Source organism: Pogonomyrmex barbatus, unplaced genomic scaffold, assembly GCF_055798465.1.
Source record: "Pogonomyrmex barbatus isolate J1 unplaced genomic scaffold, ASM5579846v1 scaffold17, whole genome shotgun sequence".
In the NCBI taxonomy this organism is placed as follows: domain Eukaryota; kingdom Metazoa; phylum Arthropoda; class Insecta; order Hymenoptera; family Formicidae; genus Pogonomyrmex; species Pogonomyrmex barbatus.
Window position 1 is genome coordinate 6,708,468 of NW_028297113.1, and position 22,652 is coordinate 6,731,119.

A 22,652-nucleotide genomic window follows, 5' to 3' on the forward strand; every position below is an offset into this window, starting at 1 on the left:
CACACACACACACACACACACACACACACACACACACACACAAACAGGTACACACATGAACACACGCGCGTGAGCACGCTTTCTTCACGCTGACGGCGGCGGGCGACGTTGTTCTAGTCCGGTGCGTAACATCGGTAGCAACGGCACCGACATCAGTATCATTGTCAGCATCCGCACAAGCACAGGCTTGGCCGCGCCGGTGCGCCGGTCCGTACGTACGTTCGTCCGTCCGTCCATCTGTCCGCATGTCCGTCCATTCGCTCTAGCGTCGCTAGAGCGGTGCCGCGCGCCGCCACAAGCTCTAGCCTCAAGTTTCGGCTAGCTGGCTAGGAGCTTCTATTTTTACCATGGGGTAGCGAATTGTTCCCCACACACGAGGCGGCTGCGGCTGCGGCTACACGAGGCGGCAGCTCCGTCGACTCGAGTCGTTCGCCAACGCGACCGGGTTCGGACCATTTATAAATAGTTGGAGTTCTCGCACCGCCGCGGAAAATCATCGTGCGGATTTGCGGAACACGGGTCGCGGTGAGAGTGGCCCGAGATGCTCCGCGGATCATCGTCGGCCGGCTTCCGGCTCCCGGAGTACCGTCGACACCGTTCGACGCGCGAGGGAAGGATGATGTCAAGGCCACCCTCAAGAGACCATGTGTTCCTTTCCATGTTGGGCGGAGAGGTCTCCTCCTTCCAAAGTTCCAAAAAAACGTGTCTACTTTAGGCGAGAGAGGAGAGACGCGATTTATCGGAACTGTCGAAATCTCGGGGGGAGTTTTTTTTTCAGAGGGCACAATTGTGTGAAATTGCACAAACGAGTATGTTCGGGGTTGACAGAAGATTATTAATTAAACGAACTAACGATGATGAAACAAAACGTACGATTCCGTCCGCCGAACAAATCGGGAAAAATTAGTCCACGTTCCCGCGATTTAGGAAAAAAGAACTGGCAGGAACACGAGGCAGAACGCCATGCTGATGGTGTGTTCGATCGGCCGGGAAAAAGGAAAAAAAAAGAGAGGGGTACGATGGCGCACGCGGCCGCGCGCGAATGTGTGTCTATAGACTGCGGCCTCCGTAAGGCTGCATTTTTAATGGAGCGCGTGTAGCGCCGCGATATCGGTCAGTTACTCCCCCGCGAGAATACGAGATAAGAACCAGGTAGGCTCCGAGTGCGAGGGGGGGGGGGAGGGTCGGAGGGGGGAGGGCACACACGTTGAAAGCCGAGGCGAGTCAGAGTCGATGATCCGTACAAGTCTGACGTTACCGCGGGGTTCGCTACGCTCTATTGACGGCAAAACGAACGGTTGGGACGGCAAGGCGGGGGACGCGCCATTATTTATCTCTCCGACGCGTGCCATTCTTTTTTATAACATAAATCAATTAATCGATGTGTCCGCTATTAATAATGACGGTAACGAAAAGTGATGGTCGAGCTATGCTCGTTGGTTGCGCGAGAAAAGAAAGAATTATTTTTCGCGCTCTCTTTCTCTCTCTCTCTCTCTCTCTCTCTCTCTCTCTCGTTTTTACCTCTTTAACAGAGAGGATTATGACGAATAATCCCGAGGAGATCTACATTGCGTTGCAATTCGACTATTGTTGCACTTTGCGCGGATCTATTGTCCGAAAAGGCGACGAGAACTGTGCCAGCGAAAACAGTTTCGTCGAATGGCACAACCTGTCTGTCTGTTTTATTGCGAGGCACATGGGAGGACGGCGAGGGGCTGAATCGCCGACAGATGAATACAATAAAGAGAATAAAAGCACGAATCGTGGTCGTTATAGCAAAATGTTTGTCACTGGCGTGACTGCCAGTCGAAACGATCTTTTTCTAAATTTTTTTTTCTAAATGGGATAATTATTTCCAACATTATATCTGATCGCACGATAAAACAATATGGCATAAAAAAGGCTAATTCTTGGTTTAATAAACGATCCCTATTTCTGTGCTTTCATGTATAATACATACGCTACTTAAAAAAATCGCTCTGGCGGATCTTCACGAATGTATTAAAATGACGAGATTTCCGCATTGAAGAATCTCGTCGAAATAGAGCAATCCGTCCGGGACGAGAACACGAGACTTGATTGACCAGATTTGATTAGTTCCTCGCTGGTAAACGAGAAATCGGATCCTCGATTAACGTTTTTTTCTCCCTTTGCATATTTATCCTTCTCCACTTCGACACAACTTCATACGCAATTCGCTTGAATTTCATAGGAAATTTCCTGTGTGTCGAGAGAAAAGCAAATTCGATTGACATAGAATAGGGAAAACCAGTAGCGAATTTTTTCTGAAAATTATTACATTATATAGCTATCTTGAGCGAGCTCTGAAAAAAATTACATGGGCAATGGACACATTTCCGAATTCACGAAAAATCAAGCGCTCTTCAACGAAGCTCCCCAACGACGAAATGTCTCTGCGAAACGTCGTCGAACACTCGCTTACCAATTTAGTAACACATGATACAGACAATAATCAACTCGTCCTCGTAGATGTTACCACGTACATCCATGATATACGTAATAAAAATTCACTTTCGTCACCAACACTCCGGCGAAAATGCGAATGTAGAACGGAGCGCGAGGGTGGAACGTAGGAATCAGGCTTACGATGGACGAGGCCGACTCGTCGCGCGGACGACGTCGCGACGACGCGACATCGCTGCGACCAGCGAGGGTGCGCACGGGTTCGCGAGGATCACTCTCGTTCGCGAAAATCCGCACGCGGCGAGTAAGACGCATATGACTGCACCAGCCTCGGGCTCGAGCACACTTCCGGGCGATCGATCCGGCTCGATCGGAGTAACACGTGCGACATGCAGCGCCGGCGGCGTCGCCTCGCACCCACACGTCCCTCTTTTTCTTTTCGGGAACCTCGCCGGATCGCACGTGCACCCCTGAAACCTTCGTACCTCACGACGCGCGCCTATCGGTCGAGGGTGCGCACCCGGAGGCGAAAAAAAAAAAAAAAAAAGAAAAAAAACCGTGGCCTTTCAGGCGTCGCGTGCGCCGGGCGAATTCCTTCACGCGGCACCGCGGCGGTAACGGCGGGCGCACGCGAGTGCACGGGGCGTTCCTATTTCTAATATGTGTCACGAGGACAACGGCTTTTACACGGCACATGTGAACGTAGGCGCGCGGGTGTATTTTGGACGGAAGCGATAAGACAAAACCCGCAACGCGATCTTCTCGATCATCAAGCGCGTCCGCGATCGATTTTCGCACCGATGTTCGCGCACGTTCTCTCGCAGGTTGACCCGGGGTCTTCCAGGTAATGGCACTTATTCGCTGGGACACGTCGTGGCAATCGAATCGCGGTGCCCGCACTACCACCGCATGCACGTACACGCTCTCTCTCTCTCTCTCTCTCTCTCTCTCTCTCTCTCTCTCTCTCTCTCTCTCTCTCTCTCGCTCTTTCTCGGAGATGAAATTTTTATCGACACGTGCGCGAATACACGGGTCGATCCCACAGCGATCTTCCGCGTGCGCGCGTTCTTGTCCCGCTCTCGCGCTTTCGCTCCCCGTCCCCGTCGACGTTGTTCACCGGGAGAAACGAGCTGGACGATGGTACCAGAACGAACGACGAGTCGTCTGCAACCGGCCGGTTCTCCCGTTGCGACGTTCGACCTTCCCTCGCTTTCGTCAGAGATACCGTTCTCGCCGTCGTTGTCGTTGTCGTCGCGATGGTTGTCGTCTTCGTCGTCGTCGTTGGAATCGTCGTCGTTGTCGTCGTCCACCTCCTCCCGCTCGTCGCGGATACGCGAGAGATCTTCCCCTGCGACGTCGACGCACGCACCGTGCTTACGGGAATGTGCGTGAGGTCAGGGTGGCATGATTACGACTATCAGTCCCGCAGTGCGCCGCCGCCGGCGCTGGTCGCATCGCCGCCTCCGCTGCCTCCGCCGCCGCTGCTGCTTGTCGCGCCGTCGCGATAAACGGCGGCGTCGCGGCGCCTGGCGTCGCCGTGCCGACGACGGAACTCGCATCTGCACCGCGTCGCGACGCCCCGATGCGGCGCTCGGACGAGCACGATCGACGAGTTTCCCTGTCATGGCCGACCGATAATCTGTTTCTTTTTGCCACTGCAGTGGTTTTTTTAATTGCCTGTAATACATAAAAAGATATGAAAAATATTTATTAATATTTAATATTATTTTTTTTTAGCATATTTGATGCTACGTATTTTTCAATTTTGCTTTTCGATTTTATTTAGACCCTATCATTGAAGTCTGTATAATGACTTTTGGTCTGGACTGTCTGTGTATAGTTTGATAAGAAAGAACACATGTAGACAAATAATGTTAATCGCGCAAATTAAGTTTGCTTTAGGTTATATTGTTTTGTATATCATGAAATGATATGATAAAATTCTCATTATTACTTTTATCAGGTTTGAGCAAAGTCAAATTTCCAGGAATGAGTAATATGCGTTACCTGGTAACTCTCTGTTGATAGCAACATTACTCGTATTTTCCGTTATATATCAGCAGCTGGTCAAAGTACAATCTATTTTTTATAAGAATAAAGTTTCTATTATAATTTCTTATGCAACCTATTATCTACAAGATGTATAAATTACTAAATTTTATTCAAGAGCAATATTTCTTATACTTTTTTCGATTAAAATTTCAAGTTTATTATTATTTTATTATTATCTGTGAAGCTAAAAATTTTATAAAAGAAAATTTCAACATAATTTAAGAAATTTTGAATAAGAAATTAAGAATTTTCTTATCTTTCAAATAGTTGAAAAGAATTATAAAAATATAAATCATTAAAGGTTTTAAAGAAAGAAATAAAAGAAATAATTAGAATTGAATATTTATTTATTTTGTCTGTAATTAAAATAATGTAATCTGTTATCTAATTATTATTTTATTAGAGTAATGATGATTAAAAGTTTCATCAGACATACAAATTGATAACAAATATGTCATTAGTTGTACATTTGCGTTTGATTTATGAGACTTTTCCCGCAACATTGCATTTGATGTAGATAAGAAATTTACGTACAATAACTATCAAGAAATAGTAAATGAAAAAGAAAGTCAAAAGATCAATAAAACTCACGAAAAAACGTCACATATAATACATTATAATAATCGATGTAAAATGCATTATGCAATGTTTGGTTGAATGTTATGCTTGACTAGAAAGTTCTTGCATGACATGCATGATGAAATGCATTAAATATGGAAAAATGCTAAAAGATACGCATTATAGAAACTGTCCGTCTAATTTTTATTAGATTCATTTGCGTCTTTTAGTGTCAAGTGACAACGGAATAGGTCAATATAAATAACATATCAATATAAACAATTGGCGCCGATAAATACTGACGTATAATTTTTAATAATTGTGATCAAACATTTTAATATTTATACGAACATCGGAAGATGCTAGTTACATTCCCGTTATCGTCGATATCCCGGCATAATCCTCGGGAAGAACGCGGCCTCTGAATCTCTCTCTTTCGCAATTATTTAATTATTGAAGATATTACGTGTCAGACGGACCGGTGCTTATCATTGTCGAGTGTGGTAAAAATAAAACCGCAGTTTCCGTCAAGCAAATTAGCCAATCGACGTTCCCGCGTGCCGCAGAGTTTTACGAGAGTGCCGTAATGCCAAACGTTCTTTCTCTCTTCGAATTGCACGGATAATGCGAGCAAGTTATCGGGCTGTTTGGAATTTCTACGAGAGATTATTAAACTTCACGATTCGTCGGGAAAAGAGAGTCGGAGTAGCGATTTTACGAGCCGGCAAGATTCACGATTGCAGTACGCCGCGCGTTTTTTCCAACAGTTTAGAATTCTTGGAGTTTCATTTCAACTTCTGTGTTTCTATCTACGCTTCTTATCTTCAATCAGAGACAGACGTGGGATAAAAAGTTTCCCCAATCAGAGGAGAGAAAACGAGCCACGTGCGGATTATGCGTGGCCGAGAGACGTACCGCGTGACCAAGAAGACACCTCGTGCGTGCACGCATCAGGTTTCAACCGGTATATATATATATATATATATATATATATATATATATATATATAATAGTATTACTCTCCTTTCTCGGGCAAATTGATTTCAGTCTACGGTACTCGGTGCAGCGATGTCTCTTGACAGACAACGTCGACAGGAACGCTCGTTACTGTAGGTGAATTTAACGTGAAAGCCCGTTCTCCGAGTGTACCGAGTGTGGGATTGTTTAAACGATTGCCATAAATCGGTTCACGAGTTTATCGATATATGTGCACCTCCCGTTCACTTCCGGCGTTTGATATAATACTTCCGGTGCTCCTGCGCTCGTATTTTTCAGTTGTCGCTGGTCATTTTTAACAAAATAACATACTCTCAATAGTGCAGTTGTTCACAGTTTTCCGCTACTGCAAATATTGCTTTATTACAGCGCCGAATCACACTCTGTCGATTGAAATGCAATCAATAATCGTTTATTATATTTTCGGATGTGTGAATATGAACAGAAGCAACCACGTAGTATTTACAAATTATCAGAAGAGTGCGAAACAAAGGAAAATAAATATTTTACTTAAACATGGTCTTGTCCTGTCGAGATATTAGTTCGCATAATATTGTGATTTATTTAATTTATTTAATTTTTACTTAATTTTCAAAAATTGAAAATTTTAATTTAAGATAGTAAGATAGACTTTTCGAAATTTAATTACATATAATCTTTTATTATAATATATTTGCATTATACTTTGTATTATTTTATAATCTAAAAAAATTCAGTTTATAAAAAAAAATTATTTCGTATGTGTAAAGCAAGAATGCCATTAAATTAATTCACAATTAGGTAGATTTATTTGAGAAGCAAAATCTATTTGTGTTGCAGAACGAGCGCTTCCAGAACCCGTAGCATGGACCTTTTGAGCCTGGCTCTTCGCTCCCTCGAATTGGGAGACGTAAAACCATCGAGGGAGAACTTTCTGCAGGTCGAGCGTCGTGACGACGTCACGAAAACGAGAAACGACGCCATTAGAGAGCGAAGATGCAAGCTGAGGGAAAAATCGCATGACGAGCTCCGTACTATCACTTTGGACGAGGTCACCTGGCACGACACGCTCGACGACTGTTGGCTCGTAATCTACGATTACGTGTACGACTGCACAGAATTCCTGAAGAATCATCCAGGTGGTCAGGATATCCTCTTAGAATACGCCGGACGAGACGCGACTTTGGCATTTATCGGCACCGGACACTCCGCCATCGCCAGGGTAACTTTGGAGCGATACAAAATCGGCGAGCTTCCGCCGAAAGAGAGGATCTTTCGCATTCCTAATGGCGTGAAAGTCATGGGATTCTAATCTGCTCGCATTGTCAAAATCCGTCGTCGATATTACTTGTTTGGGGCAAATACCTAGGAAACATTTTACACGGGAAATCGGCGAAACGCTTTGCCGAAAATTGTACTCTCTAAAATTATGCAAGAAGTCTTATTAAAAAATAATCACATCTATAATATCATTATTGCCTTTTGATTATACGGGAAAATGTATGAGAAAAAAATTATACGCTTCAAAGAGATAAAAGATATGATTATCAAAATTCTTTCTCCAAACTTTTTATTGAATTTAAATGGATAACATTAATATTATAAATTTTAACATCGTTATAGACTATGATTTAATGATAATGAAAAAATAAATAAAATAGCTTATGATAATATATTGACTATTGATATAATAATTTTTATCTTTCTGTAATGACTTTTTTTTGCCTACATCTTCCCGTATTTTCAACATGAAGATATTTTAAATGACCAAACTTTAATATTGAGGATATTCCGTATAATACCTTAACTGCTACATCTAGGGTTTTATACAATAAAAAAAGAAATGGCTACATGCCGACATATTATTCGTTTAAAAATAATTGTAGCAATAGTGATTTTCCATCAGTATTTAAACTCAATAAACCTGCCAATATAAACTACTATATTGTGGAAAATTTGAATAGAGATTGTTAATTAACGGTGTTAAGAGGTAATCTGACCATGGTTTAGTGATAACTAATTAAATTTTTACTCACAGCACTACACTCTACGATGGTTTGCGATCAAATTGCAGTTTCAAATTTTTCTCTCCTCTTATTTCGTACATGCACGTCACACGTTGGAATAATTCGCACGTTATTAAGCAATGATTGGTCGAGCACCGGGCGGCAAAACTACTTTTACAATATTTATAGGTTGCATCAATTTGTTGTTGAAATGTCGCGAGAGGTCAAGCGTGCAACGATAAGGGATTGATTTTCATCCACTTAAACCGGTACACGCACCTCGAACGTGCATGTCTGCTGAACTATTGTCGCGTCGCGTAATCATTTGCAATAGGATTATTGCGGCCTTAAGTTGTTATCGGGCGACTAATGTGATGTCATCATGTGAATTTTGTGACATTTGACGTTATCTACTATTCATATTGGACAAAATATTTTCGGTATCTTTTTTCGAAAATTGCTTCATTAGATATCACAGGAGTAAAACAAACGTACCGAATTTTTTTTTGTAATTAACTTCACTTTTTAAAATTGCAACATTTGAAAGACTCTACATCTTGAGTTGATAAGGTAACATAATCAATAAGTCGAAATGAAGTCGAAAGGAAAGATACTGGTGATGCAATAATTAGTGCTCATGGAATACTTCACAACGGATACATTTTATATTTCTTGATCCTCTAACATTTATAATATATATTTATATATAATATGTAATGTGAGGTAATAGCGATGTAGCTTGATTCGTTACTCGATTCATCGATAGACCGATATAACAAACTTTCCATTTCCGTTAGTCGGAAGGCAAGACTGTTCGTTTATTAAATTAGCAATATACTCGCTTTACGCATTAACTTTAGATTAATCTAGAATTAAATTACACATGATACATATGACAGGACCCTTCATAATATTTACACTTAACCACAAAATGTACCTATAAAATATATACATAACATGTTCGTGTGCATGTGAGTGTGCTTTTTTTCACTTTGTGTATGTGCGCACGATTAAGGTAAAATAAAGAAATAAAAAAAGAGGTACCACTGTTGTTGGCAAATATCATTTCCGTCCCATGGCGAGCACGTTAGTCCTTTCGCACGTTTTAAAGTCTCGCCGATAGAAAAATGTCGATATAACAAATCTTTCCGTTACATACGTTAAATAGATTTTACGATTTTATATAATAATAAGTTTATATGTGAATCGTGATGAGCTATAATATTAAAATTATGCGATAGTCTATACTTTTCCCTAGCTCTCTATATTATAATTAAATAATATTCTCTAATTTTTGCTCCACTTCATTTTTAACGCTAAGTGCGAGGGAACGACGTTCGCTCGTAATACACAAAGTCCGCTCGTGATACACTTCACTTAAACTCCGTAAATACATAAATTCCATATTTCACTAGGTCTGTATAATTTCTTTTTTTCTATTTTATCACGTCTAATGACAGTAATACTAACGCGATACTTGCGCGCGATACTTCAACGCACACGTCACGCTACGCTACGTAACATGTGATTAACATCAACTTTACACACTACTTTCTGTTTTGTATGTTGTTAGGACCGTGTATGTTAAATACCGAATGCCCACAGCACTCGCATATTTATAAATTGTCTCCGCTAAACGCTAAACGACAGTTCGAAACAACTGAACGTGATATACGCGAAAATAAAAATAGCGTCGTTAACAACTTTTCTTTTCTACCTTCTTTTTTACCGTCATCGTAATTATGAGTTCTCTAAACGGAAAAAGCTAAAGCTGAAACAATTTCTGTAATTAAAATACATATATATTAAAAAAATATCGAAACAGCACTTATTTGTCACGGAAGAAAAGATTGCACTTGTGTAGAAAAAAAATTTAATTCGAGGTTCGTCCTCTTATTTCCTAGCTTGTAATATTGAACATTATAGTTATCACACCTCAAATTAAATTTTGTTCGCGAAAAAGTTTCTCCTAATTCAATGAAAAATAAAATTCTGCTATTAATTTTCGTTTTTGGAACATCACTTCGCACCACGCTCTCTGTTTTATAAATTATAATGAGATTGTGAAATAAATTTTTTGTAAGTTAGATTTAATTACAATTGCGAAAGATGAAACCTAAAATATTTCAATATCTAACTTAACGTTTGATTTCTCTTTAAACGATGATGATACTCGATACGAAATAATTTTTTACGGTCTCTCTCTCTCTCTCTCTCTCTCTCTCTCTCTCTCTCTCTCCTCTCGAAGGAGAGTGATTGGAATCGCTGTCAGACAAAGAAACTCCATAAGGTTTGAAAAATTGATCTTGCGTGGTTTCAATATGTGGTGCTGCCTGTAGAAACCCGCAGAAACTCAAGCTACATTTTGTCCGAAAAGCTGGAAATGTCTCTTCGCCGATTCGAAAAAATTAGACGCCGTGTTTGTTACCCGTCTTTGTGCGACCGAACAGAGCGAATGGCAAAATCGTGTGTCCGATCTATCTCCAATTGCCTCCACTTTCTCTGACCGGTTCGGGTCACCAAGTTTCCCCATTTCCTTTACGGACACGCTAAAATAGCGAAGCTTGCTATGACACGCCGTCGCGTATTCCAATTTCCTGCGAATAAAAAGCTTGCTCTTTGTTCGACGGCCACATTGCTCGTTGTATCTCTTTTTAGATAAAAGGCCCGGAGGATCTATTTCGCGTCGAATATCATCTGAGGAGTGAGAATTGGATATCGAGTTAGGTGTCGAAACTCGACGTTATTCCCCCAAAGAAAAAAAATGAAGAATCCCATTCGGAACAAAATCGCAATTATTATCTAAATTAAAAAATTAACCAGTTTCTCGCAATCTTCTTGCAATTTGATAGAGAACAACTGGAATAAACGTAGCTTAACTTTATATTGTGCATTATCGTTACTTTATTCTAAAAGTTATTTTCAAATATCTATGCCTGCGAACGTATACATATAGTTATATTTATTTGCCATTCCTGTTTTTCTAAGTCGTCCATAAAAATCAAGTCAGAAATTAATAGGCATCTGTAACAGCAATTGATTATAAATCACAAACGTGTATCTAAGTATCTAGGCGTAGGTGGAGGTGGAATTGTCATTGCACCCAGAAAATAATTGTAGCGAATGAATACTTTCATTTGAAGTAGATACCATTTAGGAATCGATTTACCATTTAATACTTACATATTCACATGTACTTATGAGGCAATGACACTTTATCTATCAGGAATCGATACTAATTGTGACGCTTTATTCGTTAAATTCAGCGAGACACGCGAGGGTTTTCCCGCTTTGCAGCGACGCTGCATCTCGTGATTCGCGATAGATCTACACGAATGGATCATCAATCCGCCAGTCAAATGGTTTCGCAAACGCTGTCTTTGATTCTCAAGGAAAACATTCGCGAAAGGACCCGATCATCGTGAATTGACGATGGTATTAGCCTCCAGCGCAACTTCCTGTTCGAAGCGAGGTTACTCGTCCTTTTACATCAAGCTGCAGAGAGCAAATCCTTGACCGGAATCGAAAGCCGACTGCAATACCGTGGTTTCCATGCAAAACGCAGCGTCCGTATACATCGCCGCGATTCGTTGCTGTTGCGCTCGGCTTTCGCTCTGCGATCTGCAAGCACATTCAAATTATTTCCAATTGGAAACCATTTCTAAGGATAAGCAAATAGGAGCAATGCGAGTTACGAGAAGATAAAAAATAATGTACGCTTCGTAAAATTACGAAGCGAGGAATCATAATATTAATACGATAAATGAGGAGGGGCGAAGTTTTTTTTCTTTCAACTATATATAATAATTTTAATAAAATTTAACTACTTTGCTCAAGAACGAACACATTCATATTTCAGAAAACTCGCGAAAGCTTGCTCGAGCTACTCTTCTTTTAATCGGCTCGACTAAAGCGGAGGGGACGGGGGGAGGAGAGGAGGGGGGGGAGTGGAAATGCAGGGAAGAAACCGGGACGATCTGTATTTGCATAATCGCCGTCTCAACTTTTCTAAACTACTTTGAACCTGCCACTGGCTCTTAGCACCGCGAAATATCCCGGAACAGCCAAGTACATCCCGGGCCGGGCCAACTCCCGGCGGTGCCATAGTCGCATACGGCCACCTCGGAAACTGCGTGAATTATTCCACGAGCGATTCCCCAGCAGCCCCGAGATATGCGACCGAGAGTCGGCCCCGTACCGCGGCAGCCTCTTCGACAACTCACCTGGGAGGCATTGCCCGTGCACGCTGCTGCACTCTGACCTGTTCCCTCGGGAGCGAGATCGTAGCTCTGAGTTGATTCCGCCGTTGTTGATTCTGATATTGCGAGTCACGGCTGTTCAGCGTCAGCTGCGTTAGATACTCGCGAAGTTCGGGCTGGCTTGCCAGGAGATCGCGTCGTGCCTGAATACTCGAACCCGGATTAGACGACGACGACGACGACGACGACGACGTCGTCGTCGTCGTCGTCGAGTCGGACCAGGGTGGCGGAGGAGTGTGCGAACGTGACATCATCGTGTACTTGTGACAAAGGTACTCCTCGTACGTCGGTGGCAAACCGGTCTGCAAAATAAAAATGTGCTTCGTAAATAAAAGGAAAAAAGAAGCACGAGATAAAACATTTAGAGTCATATCCAAATATATTCATGCGCGCGCGCGCGCGCGCACACACACACACACACACACACACACACACACAGAGGAAGAGAAACATGGAAAGAGTATCTAAACACTATTTTTAAATTTATTTTTCTGTACATTAATAACTGAAATATTTATTAAGTGTCATTTTATTATAAATTATTTGCTCAAAAAATGTTTCACAAATAATTTACACGCAATGAATTATTTTTGTAAATTGCAATTTTTATAAATACTTTAGGTTTGCAAATAATTGCTTTAGAATTTCATATTTTAAACCACATTTTAAAACGCTGCGCCATAGAAGCACAGCAACCGAAGTTTTTAACGAGAAATATGTTATGTAAAAAATGTGTGCGATGGAGCTTTAAAAAAAGGAATTTTTTAAATTGCGCTATGTACGTGAAAGTGTGTTCGCGATGGTTCCACATAAAGCCAGCTTTCAAGATAAGTAACCGGTGTTAAATTTGATATATAAACTAGGCATTATAAATGGAAGGTACCATTTTTTATACCTGTTTCTTTACTTTTAACAAGTCTATCGTATTTAAAAGTGTTATAATTTATGATCATTTACTACGAACTGATAAACGAAACAGAGAGATGTGCTAAGGAGCTCACAACATTTCTATTCTTCCTACATTCTTTGTAGAGCAGAATTGACCGCAACATTAATCTTTCGTTAATTAACAGAATTAATTAACAGTAACTTCAGAAATCTCCTCTGCTCACGAGGTTGCATTAGGGTCACGTTACTCTATCCGCAACTCTGATTTCCAGATTGTAGTTACTTGTCATTATGTTTGCATGGCTGCGGTTTCGATACCTGATCTCCGGTGTCACGTTTCGAATACGAAACAACGATTCGCGAAATAAAACTGCAGCTACGATCCATTTCGAGAACTCGAGAAAAGGTATTGGTCGCCGCATTTGCCATTTGATATGCCCTTCGAACGCTCGCTTCTTCGATATAGCAATTTCGTAGAGAGCGTCTTTGTTAATTTGAGCAGATCTAATCGTTCTCGAGTGACGACAATGGGAATAATTATGCTCGTAAATAGCGTATGTGTTGTTGCTAATTACAAAAGATTAAACTTTCGAAATTTAATCGCGTTAATCTGGTAACGCAAGCTCGAGTAACGAAGTTAGCTGCGTAAATCGGTTCCGGACATTTTTCAATTTCCATTATCTCCCGCTGAAAATTATAATAGAGCGATGAGCTGTTTTTTAATGTTCCTCTTGAGCCCAACCGCGGCGTTTTTTAGCCGGGGCGTAAAACGCAGCGGAAAAACTTCTCTCGTTTCTCACCGAGCCGACTTGCCTCGCATACTATATCATAAAAGCTAACGAAATCTTGCAGGCACACGCTCTCCTCTTACGCTTCCCCTGTGAAAAGTGTTGACTCTCTCATTTAATCATCTAATTGTCGCGTAATACTCTTATATGCTAATTTTATATTAGCGAGATTTCGCTCGGAAATGACTTTTGTAATTTTTCACATATCATATTTTTCATAAGATACATTTTAAAATAAAATCGGGAACGTAAAACGATATAAAGTAATCTTTAATTGGATCAGAGAGTTCTAAGGAATATTTCACTTATTTCTTCGTACGATTTTATCACCTTTATTAATTCAAGCAGAAATAGAGCTGATTTAATAATTAAGAAAATTCCCTCATTTCAGTTTCCAATGTAGAAGGGATAAAAATTTAAAAATGGAAAGAAATAGTATCGGCTATCTATAAATGTGCATGGTAACATAGATGTCATCCGCAAATGGAAACATACGATCGCGCTCCTTTACATTCGCGAGTCTACGCTCTATCGAACGTCAGGTAACTTGAACTATAAATATGTATTTCACTGCGGGAGATATTTTATGCTTTTTCAAAATGAAACACATCGAGGAAGTTGCCGGTATACGCCAATAGCTGCGTTTCGTTTCAAGGATCATAACGAAACCTCGAGTGCATCTTCGACAAATTGATCGAAAAATTTCTCTTTCTTCTCGCTCGGAAGTCCCACTCAGTTTCTGTCTGGCCAGGAAAATATATTCGATATACGGGAATAAAAGAGTTACGAGGCAGAAATGAAACCGCGACGCGAATCAAAAGCAGTCCCAGCGGTCGAATTCTCCGATCGCTTTTGTCGTCGGGCAGGATCTTCGATTCTCGCGATCTTCACTCCTGACGAAGTCAACCGCCGGCAACCACGGCCCTCCACTCGACGAGAAGGAAGAGCGAAATTGAGTTTTGGGATTATTATCTTGTGATTCCATTTTCCAGCGTGAGACGAGCGTGGTCGCCCTCGGGCGTTCGTTTAAGAGGATCGCCGAGAGCCCTGTGGTCGCGTTTTTCCCGTCCGCGGTAGTTTCGCCCCGAGATGATTATGTTTCTCCCGAAAGTGCTATCTGTGAAAAGATCTCGACGAAATTGTCTCAAGTTCTGCATATGGTGCAGTTTTTTAAAGCCCATCGATATTGCGACAAGTACGTACAAGTACGTACAAGCAAAGGTCTTTTATAATTTTTTTTTTTTTTTTTATTTATTTCAAGCTCGCATCTATTAATTACCAACAATTACGGTATCGTACCTTTAAAAATTGTAAGAGTTACTCGTAAATTGTTGTACATCGTGAATAATTATGTTAAACGTTTCAAAATTTTTTATTGCATATTTCGAATAAAATAAATAACTACAGATTTAATTAAGAAATTGACGTGGGTAAATGCAACAATTTTTTTTTTTCACCTGTTCTCGCAACGAATCCTAGATTGCATTTGCGAATTGCGGCGGCAAAAAATGTTTCCCCTTTGAGAATAAATGTTATAGATTTTTTTCATCATCGCTACTTGACTAGCAATTTTCGCTCCTCATTTTCAGTTTCATGTGATTTCTTTATTGTATCGTAACTCGCCTCCTCATAATAATTTTCGTTCATCTCGTCTCTCTTCCCTTTCGCAGTCTGTGCCAATTTAATCCGCTTCTCTACCTAGCTGGTTTTATTTTTCTGTTACTTTTATGTCTTCTCTTTCGTTTCTCTCTCTCTCTCTCTCTCTCTCTCTCTCTCTCTCTCTCTATTTTCTCTCTTTCCCTCAATCTTTCGGTCTCCCACAGCAATGGCCAGTCCTCGGCAGTCTCGTTTTATTATTTGCGTCGCTCGTATCATTTGAGCTAACTTACTAGGTGAAATTAATATGCGAGAGCGACTCGCGAGCATATATCTTTCGGACTGTAACTACAGAGCAGTCGTGAAGTCGCTCCCAGCGCATTACACGTTACCTCTACGCCTAAATATTCAAGACCGTCCTTCTTTAATGTAAACGCTCCGTGTCGCAATGAAGGCAGCTTAACCCCGGCTTCTCACCCGCGCCAACATATTGCGGTATAAAATTTTCAGTTCGCCGATATGACGTTATGCCTGTCAGAATTCGGTGAAAACGGCTTACTACCGCCATGTTGTCGGTAATGTAAATAATTAATCCTTAATCGGAACCTTAATGTTCCTTCCCGGAATATTCATTGTGATCTCGCGATAATTAAGGAATTTTCCTTAGCGAAAGGCGATTCAAATCATCCGAGACTTCCGCGAAATCGAAATTTTTTTCTCGGAAGTCTCGGAAGTACAACAGATGATAACACGTTCAGTTTTTCCAATAATTGCGCGTAAATGGAATCACGCGCGGTCGCTCGCTAGCGTGATTTTCTCGTCCCGCGTGGCATCGTCCGAGGAGGAGTCCCTCTTCGTGCACTTCCCACGAAAGTCTTCCTGACAAATGGGTGACTCCCGCGAGCACGATACAGTCCCATGGCCTCGCGGGAAAATAATAAAGGCGTGGCTGTTATTCAAATTAGAAGACGCGAGTGCCTCCTGCGCCCGCGGCTCATGAATGGAAACAACCAGGATCTCGCGAAGTAAGCTCGAGGGGGCTCTCGTGAGGAAAGCCTACCGGTAACTCCTTTCCCTCATCCCGCCTCGACGAGGCCGTGGAACATACAGAACGTAAATTTTTTTTTTCAGGGCTCACGTCCGGACGAATCGACCGTCCGCTTTGGTCGCTCTCTCGTTTTAATCTCTCGTAGACGATCGTGCCTTGGAAGTGGAAAATATGGAGACGCCCTCTCGGAAAATCGCCCGAACAAAAGTCTCCAACTGGAAATTAATTGCGAGTTACTCGTAAGAAAGTACTGGATGCGAGGGAAAAATTTTGAAGCGCTTTAAAGCATGTTTCCCGCGACGCAGAGTACTTCCTCTTCCGGGAAAAATCTAGAAGAAAATAATGTCCTTTTCTTTTAAATATAAACGATCTAAGTCCATAGTTGTCATGTGGGTCGGCTAACGAGCGGCTATACTCTGTCTCTCTCTTCTCTCTTTTCCGAGAGATATACGATCCACAATTACGGTCTCGAGGGTGTTTTTCCGAGGTCTTCTTTTATCACGCCGCACAATTTAGCCGTGTGTAGTGAACTTCCCCGGGATGGTTTTGCATTTCATACGAGCACTTTCCGAGCTCGCGCGTGCTCGCTCGTGCGGGCAACATCGCTGCTCGACGTTTCAGCCCGAGAACAATTTCAACTCTTTTTCACGATCTCCTTTGACGACCTCTTCATTTCGGAGCAGCCAAGTGCAAACCAAGAGCCTTCTCGTTATCGCGACACACGGGAAGCCGGTTTAAGAATTTATCACCGCGATTATTCCCCGACCTCGAGCTTCTTCTTCACGTGTACAACCGACGTCACTTACTTGGACAAATCGTTGTTTCAGAATGTCGCGTCGATCATTATCGTTACACACATAATTTCGTTAGACGAGCAATATCAATCTTTCCGTGACGTTAGCCAGAATATAGAAGAGTACGGAAGAAAAAACAAAGAAAAATATTTCTTGAAATTTGTTTTCCATTTTTGATATTTTTAAATGGCGTCGTCATAAAAGTAATCCTATGATCATTTACATTTTCTCCTCTTATGGAGAATATTATTTCGAATAGAATACAATTTCGAAAAAGATAAAAGATCAATTTATTCGACGAATTGTACGAGCATAAAAAATTTTATACGAGTATCTAACTATAATAAATTTATAGCAATTGATGTTTATGCTTGGAAATATCAAACTGATAACATGAACATATCCTTCTTCCAATTGATTAATTTTTCCCTCGGTGTTGATAAGAACTATATCTCGTATCGCAAAAGTTTCGAGTACGAGAAGTATCAAACTCGCGTTCAGCATTCGATTTTTCGGCACGGAATATCGACTTTCTGGCGGTGACGATAGCAGCAGCTATTGGGATAACACAGTAGAAGAATTTATGTTCCAGTCGGCGCCGGAGAACTATACGTCACGGAATGGGCGGCCAACTGGATTAGAATGGTTCTTGAGTTAAGAAGCTGTACATTGAATTTGCCTCTCTCTCTCTCTCTCTCTCTCTCTCTCTCTCTCTCTCTCTCTTTTTCTCTTTGCTGTTCCTCTTTCTATGCTAGCCGCTCGCTCCGATAAAGCGATTCTTCTTTGAGATGGCGAATCTCTTCGGAGGCACGTGACCGAGGCAAACTCGAACAATTGGGTCGCCGAGCATGCCGAAATTTAATGTGACAGATCATGGATCGAAACGGTGCAGACAAATTTAATTGCATTTTCTAGTATTAAATCATTACAAACAACGTAATATTGATTTTTATTTTTCACGGTTGTTGAGATATAATTTTTCAATACGATTATTATATCATGTAACAGATATATTTATTGTATAAGTTGAAATGTTTATTATCGGAGTGTGAATAATTCACAGTAAATTGCAGGACTGATAATTCCAAAATTATTAAAGACTTTTTCTAAAAATTTTATATTTTTTAAGAGATACAAACGTGCCAGGGGCAGATATTAGAAATTTACAGATTAAATTTAACATTAGTTGAATATTGCTGAAAATTTCCGGCGTTTCATCGGAATAATACGGATGGACGAACTTTGATATTTGAGCAAATCTTCAAAAATAACCGTATTCTTTATAAGCCGATAATGTGGCCTCACGCGGAACTACATTAAAATAATATAACATAAAATAAAAATAATATAACATAAAAGCTTCAAACTTCCTTAAAAGGAAAAAGAATTTGTCGATAAAATTTAATTCACAAATTTGAATTTCTTTAATGATGCAATCAAATTTCTTGTTCGAACGCCACATGCGCGTATTTCCGACCTGTGTATTACATTAAGTCGAATTCGATACGTCACAAACGCATGTTAATGTTCTGCATGCCAGATATGAATAAAGTTTTCTTATTACGTCACCGTTATAAATCAATATTGCTCACAAAGATTGATAACGTAAAACATATTATATATATTTGCAGTACTGTAAATACGATAAAAAATTCAAAATTTGAAATATTTGAAATTACTTTAAACAATCATGCAAAATCATTACGCTGCAACGGAATTGTTGTCCAAATTTGAATCGCGATAATTTTAAGATAAGCCTTAAATGTGCGCGGCATCAGATTGATTCGGAAGTGAAAGATGGGAAGGATGTTTCACATGTGACGTCATTAATTTCCGTGTAATGCCCGGAACGTCCAATTCCGTACGATATCGTCATCAGTTACGTCGTATAATAAATTCTGCAAATAACATTTCATGTTCCTGCGTAAAATGTATGTAAAACATACACAAGACGTAAAACGGCATGAAATACGAGCTGCCAACACGTTGTATACACGAGTGGGATTTAGAACCGGGACGATAAACAGACTTTCGAAATAGCCTGACGCCTTCCGTAACTTACTCCGAATTTAATCAATTCTTAAGCCATTAATTTAGATATCTCAACATTCTCCCGTACTATCAATGCTATGTTAAGAAAAAAAGCTGTTCGTACGTACATTTTGTTTGTGATAATAAATTACAAACTGAACCAATATTAGCCATAAGCCACTGATATCGATGTATTTATTGATATCTTATTATTTCGAGAAATCGAAATGAAAAAAAAGAACAACAAGGAGACGAGATAGCAATGTTTAGCATTATAAAAACATAAAAATTTAAAAGGTTGCATAACAATATTGTAATCGAATGTATGTTTCTCGCTATATTATCTTACATACACGTGTCGACAAAATTTATATAATACTGATATGCAATCGAATAAACACACACGTTTAACTACTTTCACATACATAGTATAAAATCACATTTCATCATTCGCATATCAAATCACATTTTTCTCGAAAACTGAGCATGTGGTAAAATGTATTCTACATTTCTGGTTCGTTCATTCTTTTTTTTTTTTTATCACGAGAGACCATTTATTCGCTTTGTCGTGTCGCAATTTGCTGAACACCATTCAAATGCCGTTCTCATATTTGAAATTATTTTTTCGTTTCCGCGAAAGTTACGCAACCAATCTCGTAAAAGCTTAATATAACCGCGATTCTGGTTGCCGCGAGACGCCATAGCGCCGCTCGCGCACGAGACGAGGATCTACAAGAGGATCTACGGACATCGATCCCGCCGACATCGGTACGATCGCCTAATAGTATCGACTAATTAGTAATTACTAATAAACACATTTGGCGGTCTGACGAAAGTCCAATTTGCGATTGCACGACCGCGCGGGCGATCGGTTACATTGCCTCCACTCTGGATGCGTCCCGTTTCCCGATTATCGATCTTCGGGTTGCTCCAGAGGGAGGAGAGGGGTGGGGGAGGGAGGGGAAGGGGCTGATTGTTAGATCGCTGCCAATTTCCTCGTCATCTGCTCGTCACGGAATTGCGCGGAATACGGAATACAAATCGAATGACGGCACTTCTGCGCGAGCTATCGCGACCGCGTACCGTACCCGCAGCGTACGGAGCGATAATTCGTTTCGATAACTCGAGATATTATGTGATTGAACAACTGGCTTTATCGGGCGAAACCAGACGCCAGTGTGTGGATCGGCGTATCGTCGTTGCAACATTGTTTATATCCCGCGACCGGCGGGGACGGCCAACATTGTTGTATATCAACGCGCCAACGTTACCGAGCGTATCTATCCATTGCGGGAGAGGGAGGGGAGGAGGGGGGGGGAAGAATTAATATTCCGATTATATCATTTAAAGCGGGAGCTAAAGCGGGAGATGACGACAATTTGTAACTATTGTACGGCCGGCTGTTATTGCTTTCACGTTACACGAGCGTTACGGCACATTACAAATGACCGAATGCCGATTGTGGCCATTGTAGAATATTGACCGCTGTCGGAAACTGCTGTCCGCTTGTGCTGCTCTGAAACTTCACTTGTGAAAACGGTAACTGCGCAATATTATCTTCGTTGGAATAGCAGCTCGTTGGAAAGACAGTTTGTGGGGAAGTAATAACGTAGAATTATTTATTAAGCCGGCTAGATGTGGTCGTTATTGTTGCGTTCAGAACGCATTCCCGCTTGGGATCGCAACGCACAACGTGGAGTTTCTTAACGCAAGTTGCAAATCGAATGAGCGTCCGTAGGACGCGGACCAATGAACGGAAAGGTCGATTACAACGATACCTTCGCTCGTAAGCACTTTATTTAAGTCAACGAATTTAATTTCTATTATGTTGAAAACATGATCGCCAATGATTTTATGCCGGAAATAAAAAATACGGAGAATGTGCTTAATTATAGTAAACGGTCTTAATAACCTCGGATTAATGTCGAAATATTTAAATTTTAATTAATGAAGATGCTACATCGTTATATTTCATTATTTTATTAAATTAATTATTTTAATTAAGAGATAAATAAATTTAACACTGCGTACGAGGCTTGCGCCATTATGTGCGTATGCGTGTTTAAATTTGAGAAAATTATCTCGGATTTCATAAGCCAATGAATTATTGTGAAAAGATTAATTTGCCATTCAATTTCAGCTCTGCAATGTGAGAAACGTCGCAATATCATTAGCGGCGCTCTCCTTATCTATTCAACGTGGAACGCGAAGAGGAAAGAAAGACATATAATAAACCGTAGCGAGTCCTACCTGCAACGTTTTTGCGGTCGCGACATCGTACGTCGGTGGTGGCGACGTCATAGACGGAATAGTGGAATAAAGAAGCTGCGATCTGCTCTGCGAACTCGGCCGACTCGTCCCGATCTCGTTCACGCTCGTGTTCGGCGTGTCCGGTATGGTGGCGTACAGCGCTTCCGGTATGGTGTTCTCACGAATTCCACCGCCGAGGACACTCGAGCCCGAATCTGCGGAGTGTCATCGAGAGTAGAAAAGAATGCAATGTTTTTTGTTTTTTTTGTTTATTCCTTTTTCCTTTTAACCATTAATCCGAGACCGTGAAAAGCGTTTGAATTCTTTTAGTATTAACAAAATCCATGCTCGATACGCGGACTGACCGATGTAGGTGTAATGCGACTCGGCTCTGTCCGCGCTTCGAGTCCTCCGCGAGTGGGTGAGCCGCTTCTCCTGCTTGTTGCTCTTCATCGTGGCTCTCGTGGATTCCGCCACCGAGCTGCTGCTTCCGGTCTCGCTCGACGTCGGGGTCTTCGGTACCCGGCCGTTATCGTACTGCTTCCGTGAGCTCTTGTTCTCCAACTTGTTGCCCTTCATCTTGGGCAAGTGAATGGTCAGCTTTCCCAGTACGACGTTTCGCGACTTCGGTAAGTCCGTAACGACCACGCCACAAGCGCACACGGACTCGTTCTCGTTAGGCATCCTGGAAGAAGTTAGGCGATATTTAAAGAGATCCATTCTTGCGGAGCAAAGAGGATCAATATGTAAAAATGTTAATAAATCAAACGCGTTCGGAAAAGAGCCGTAAGTCGGTCTTGGTTGGTTCCTGCGGAGGAATATAGCGCGGATTTATTAAAATCACGCGGAAATAATATTCCGCAGCTAGACAGCGTCTACGATATATCGGAATAAAATTTATAACGCATCTCGATGTATTCATTCCTTTCGAGGATCTCGCTTTAACGCGCCGCCACTCGCGAAGCGACGCGAAAACTTGATTT

General features: G+C 41.3%; 3 protein-coding genes across 13 annotated transcripts in view; 1 reads left to right on the forward strand and 2 right to left on the reverse strand.

Annotated features, from left to right (window-relative positions):
• LOC105422344 (junctophilin-2-like) overlaps positions 1-3,868 on the reverse strand; it is a 38,598-nt gene extending 34,730 nt beyond the window's left edge. For 2 of the 8 annotated variants that reach the window (XM_089074680.1, XM_089074684.1), the window contains exon 1: positions 56-2,435. The gene's annotated coding sequence lies outside the window, so the exon portion shown is untranslated. The other 6 variants (XM_089074679.1, XM_089074676.1, XM_089074678.1 and 3 more) reach the window with 6 other exon arrangements.
• Positions 1-7,476, forward strand: part of LOC105430756 (cytochrome b5) — a 29,579-nt gene extending 22,103 nt beyond the window's left edge. Inside the window, exons 1-2 of one of the 4 annotated variants that reach the window (XM_011644469.3) lie at positions 5,863-5,998; positions 6,850-7,476. In XM_011644469.3, the coding sequence (XP_011642771.2) occupies positions 6,875-7,321 (447 nt within the window). In that variant the 5' untranslated portion in view covers positions 5,863-5,998; positions 6,850-6,874 and the 3' untranslated portion in view covers positions 7,322-7,476. The other 3 variants (XM_011644460.3, XM_011644452.3, XM_089074699.1) reach the window with 3 other exon arrangements.
• Positions 7,477-8,658: 1,182 nt separating this feature from the next.
• The window catches only part of LOC105430774 (uncharacterized), a 43,558-nt gene continuing 29,564 nt past the window's right edge, over positions 8,659-22,652 (reverse strand). Inside the window, exons 2-5 of the mRNA XM_011644482.3 lie at positions 22,035-22,354; positions 21,670-21,884; positions 12,239-12,576; positions 8,659-11,636 (exon numbers count right to left, since the gene is read on the reverse strand). Of these exons, the coding sequence (XP_011642784.2) occupies positions 11,501-11,636; positions 12,239-12,576; positions 21,670-21,884; positions 22,035-22,353 (1,008 nt within the window). The 5' untranslated portion in view covers position 22,354 and the 3' untranslated portion in view covers positions 8,659-11,500. The remainder of the gene's footprint in view (positions 11,637-12,238; positions 12,577-21,669; positions 21,885-22,034; positions 22,355-22,652) is intronic.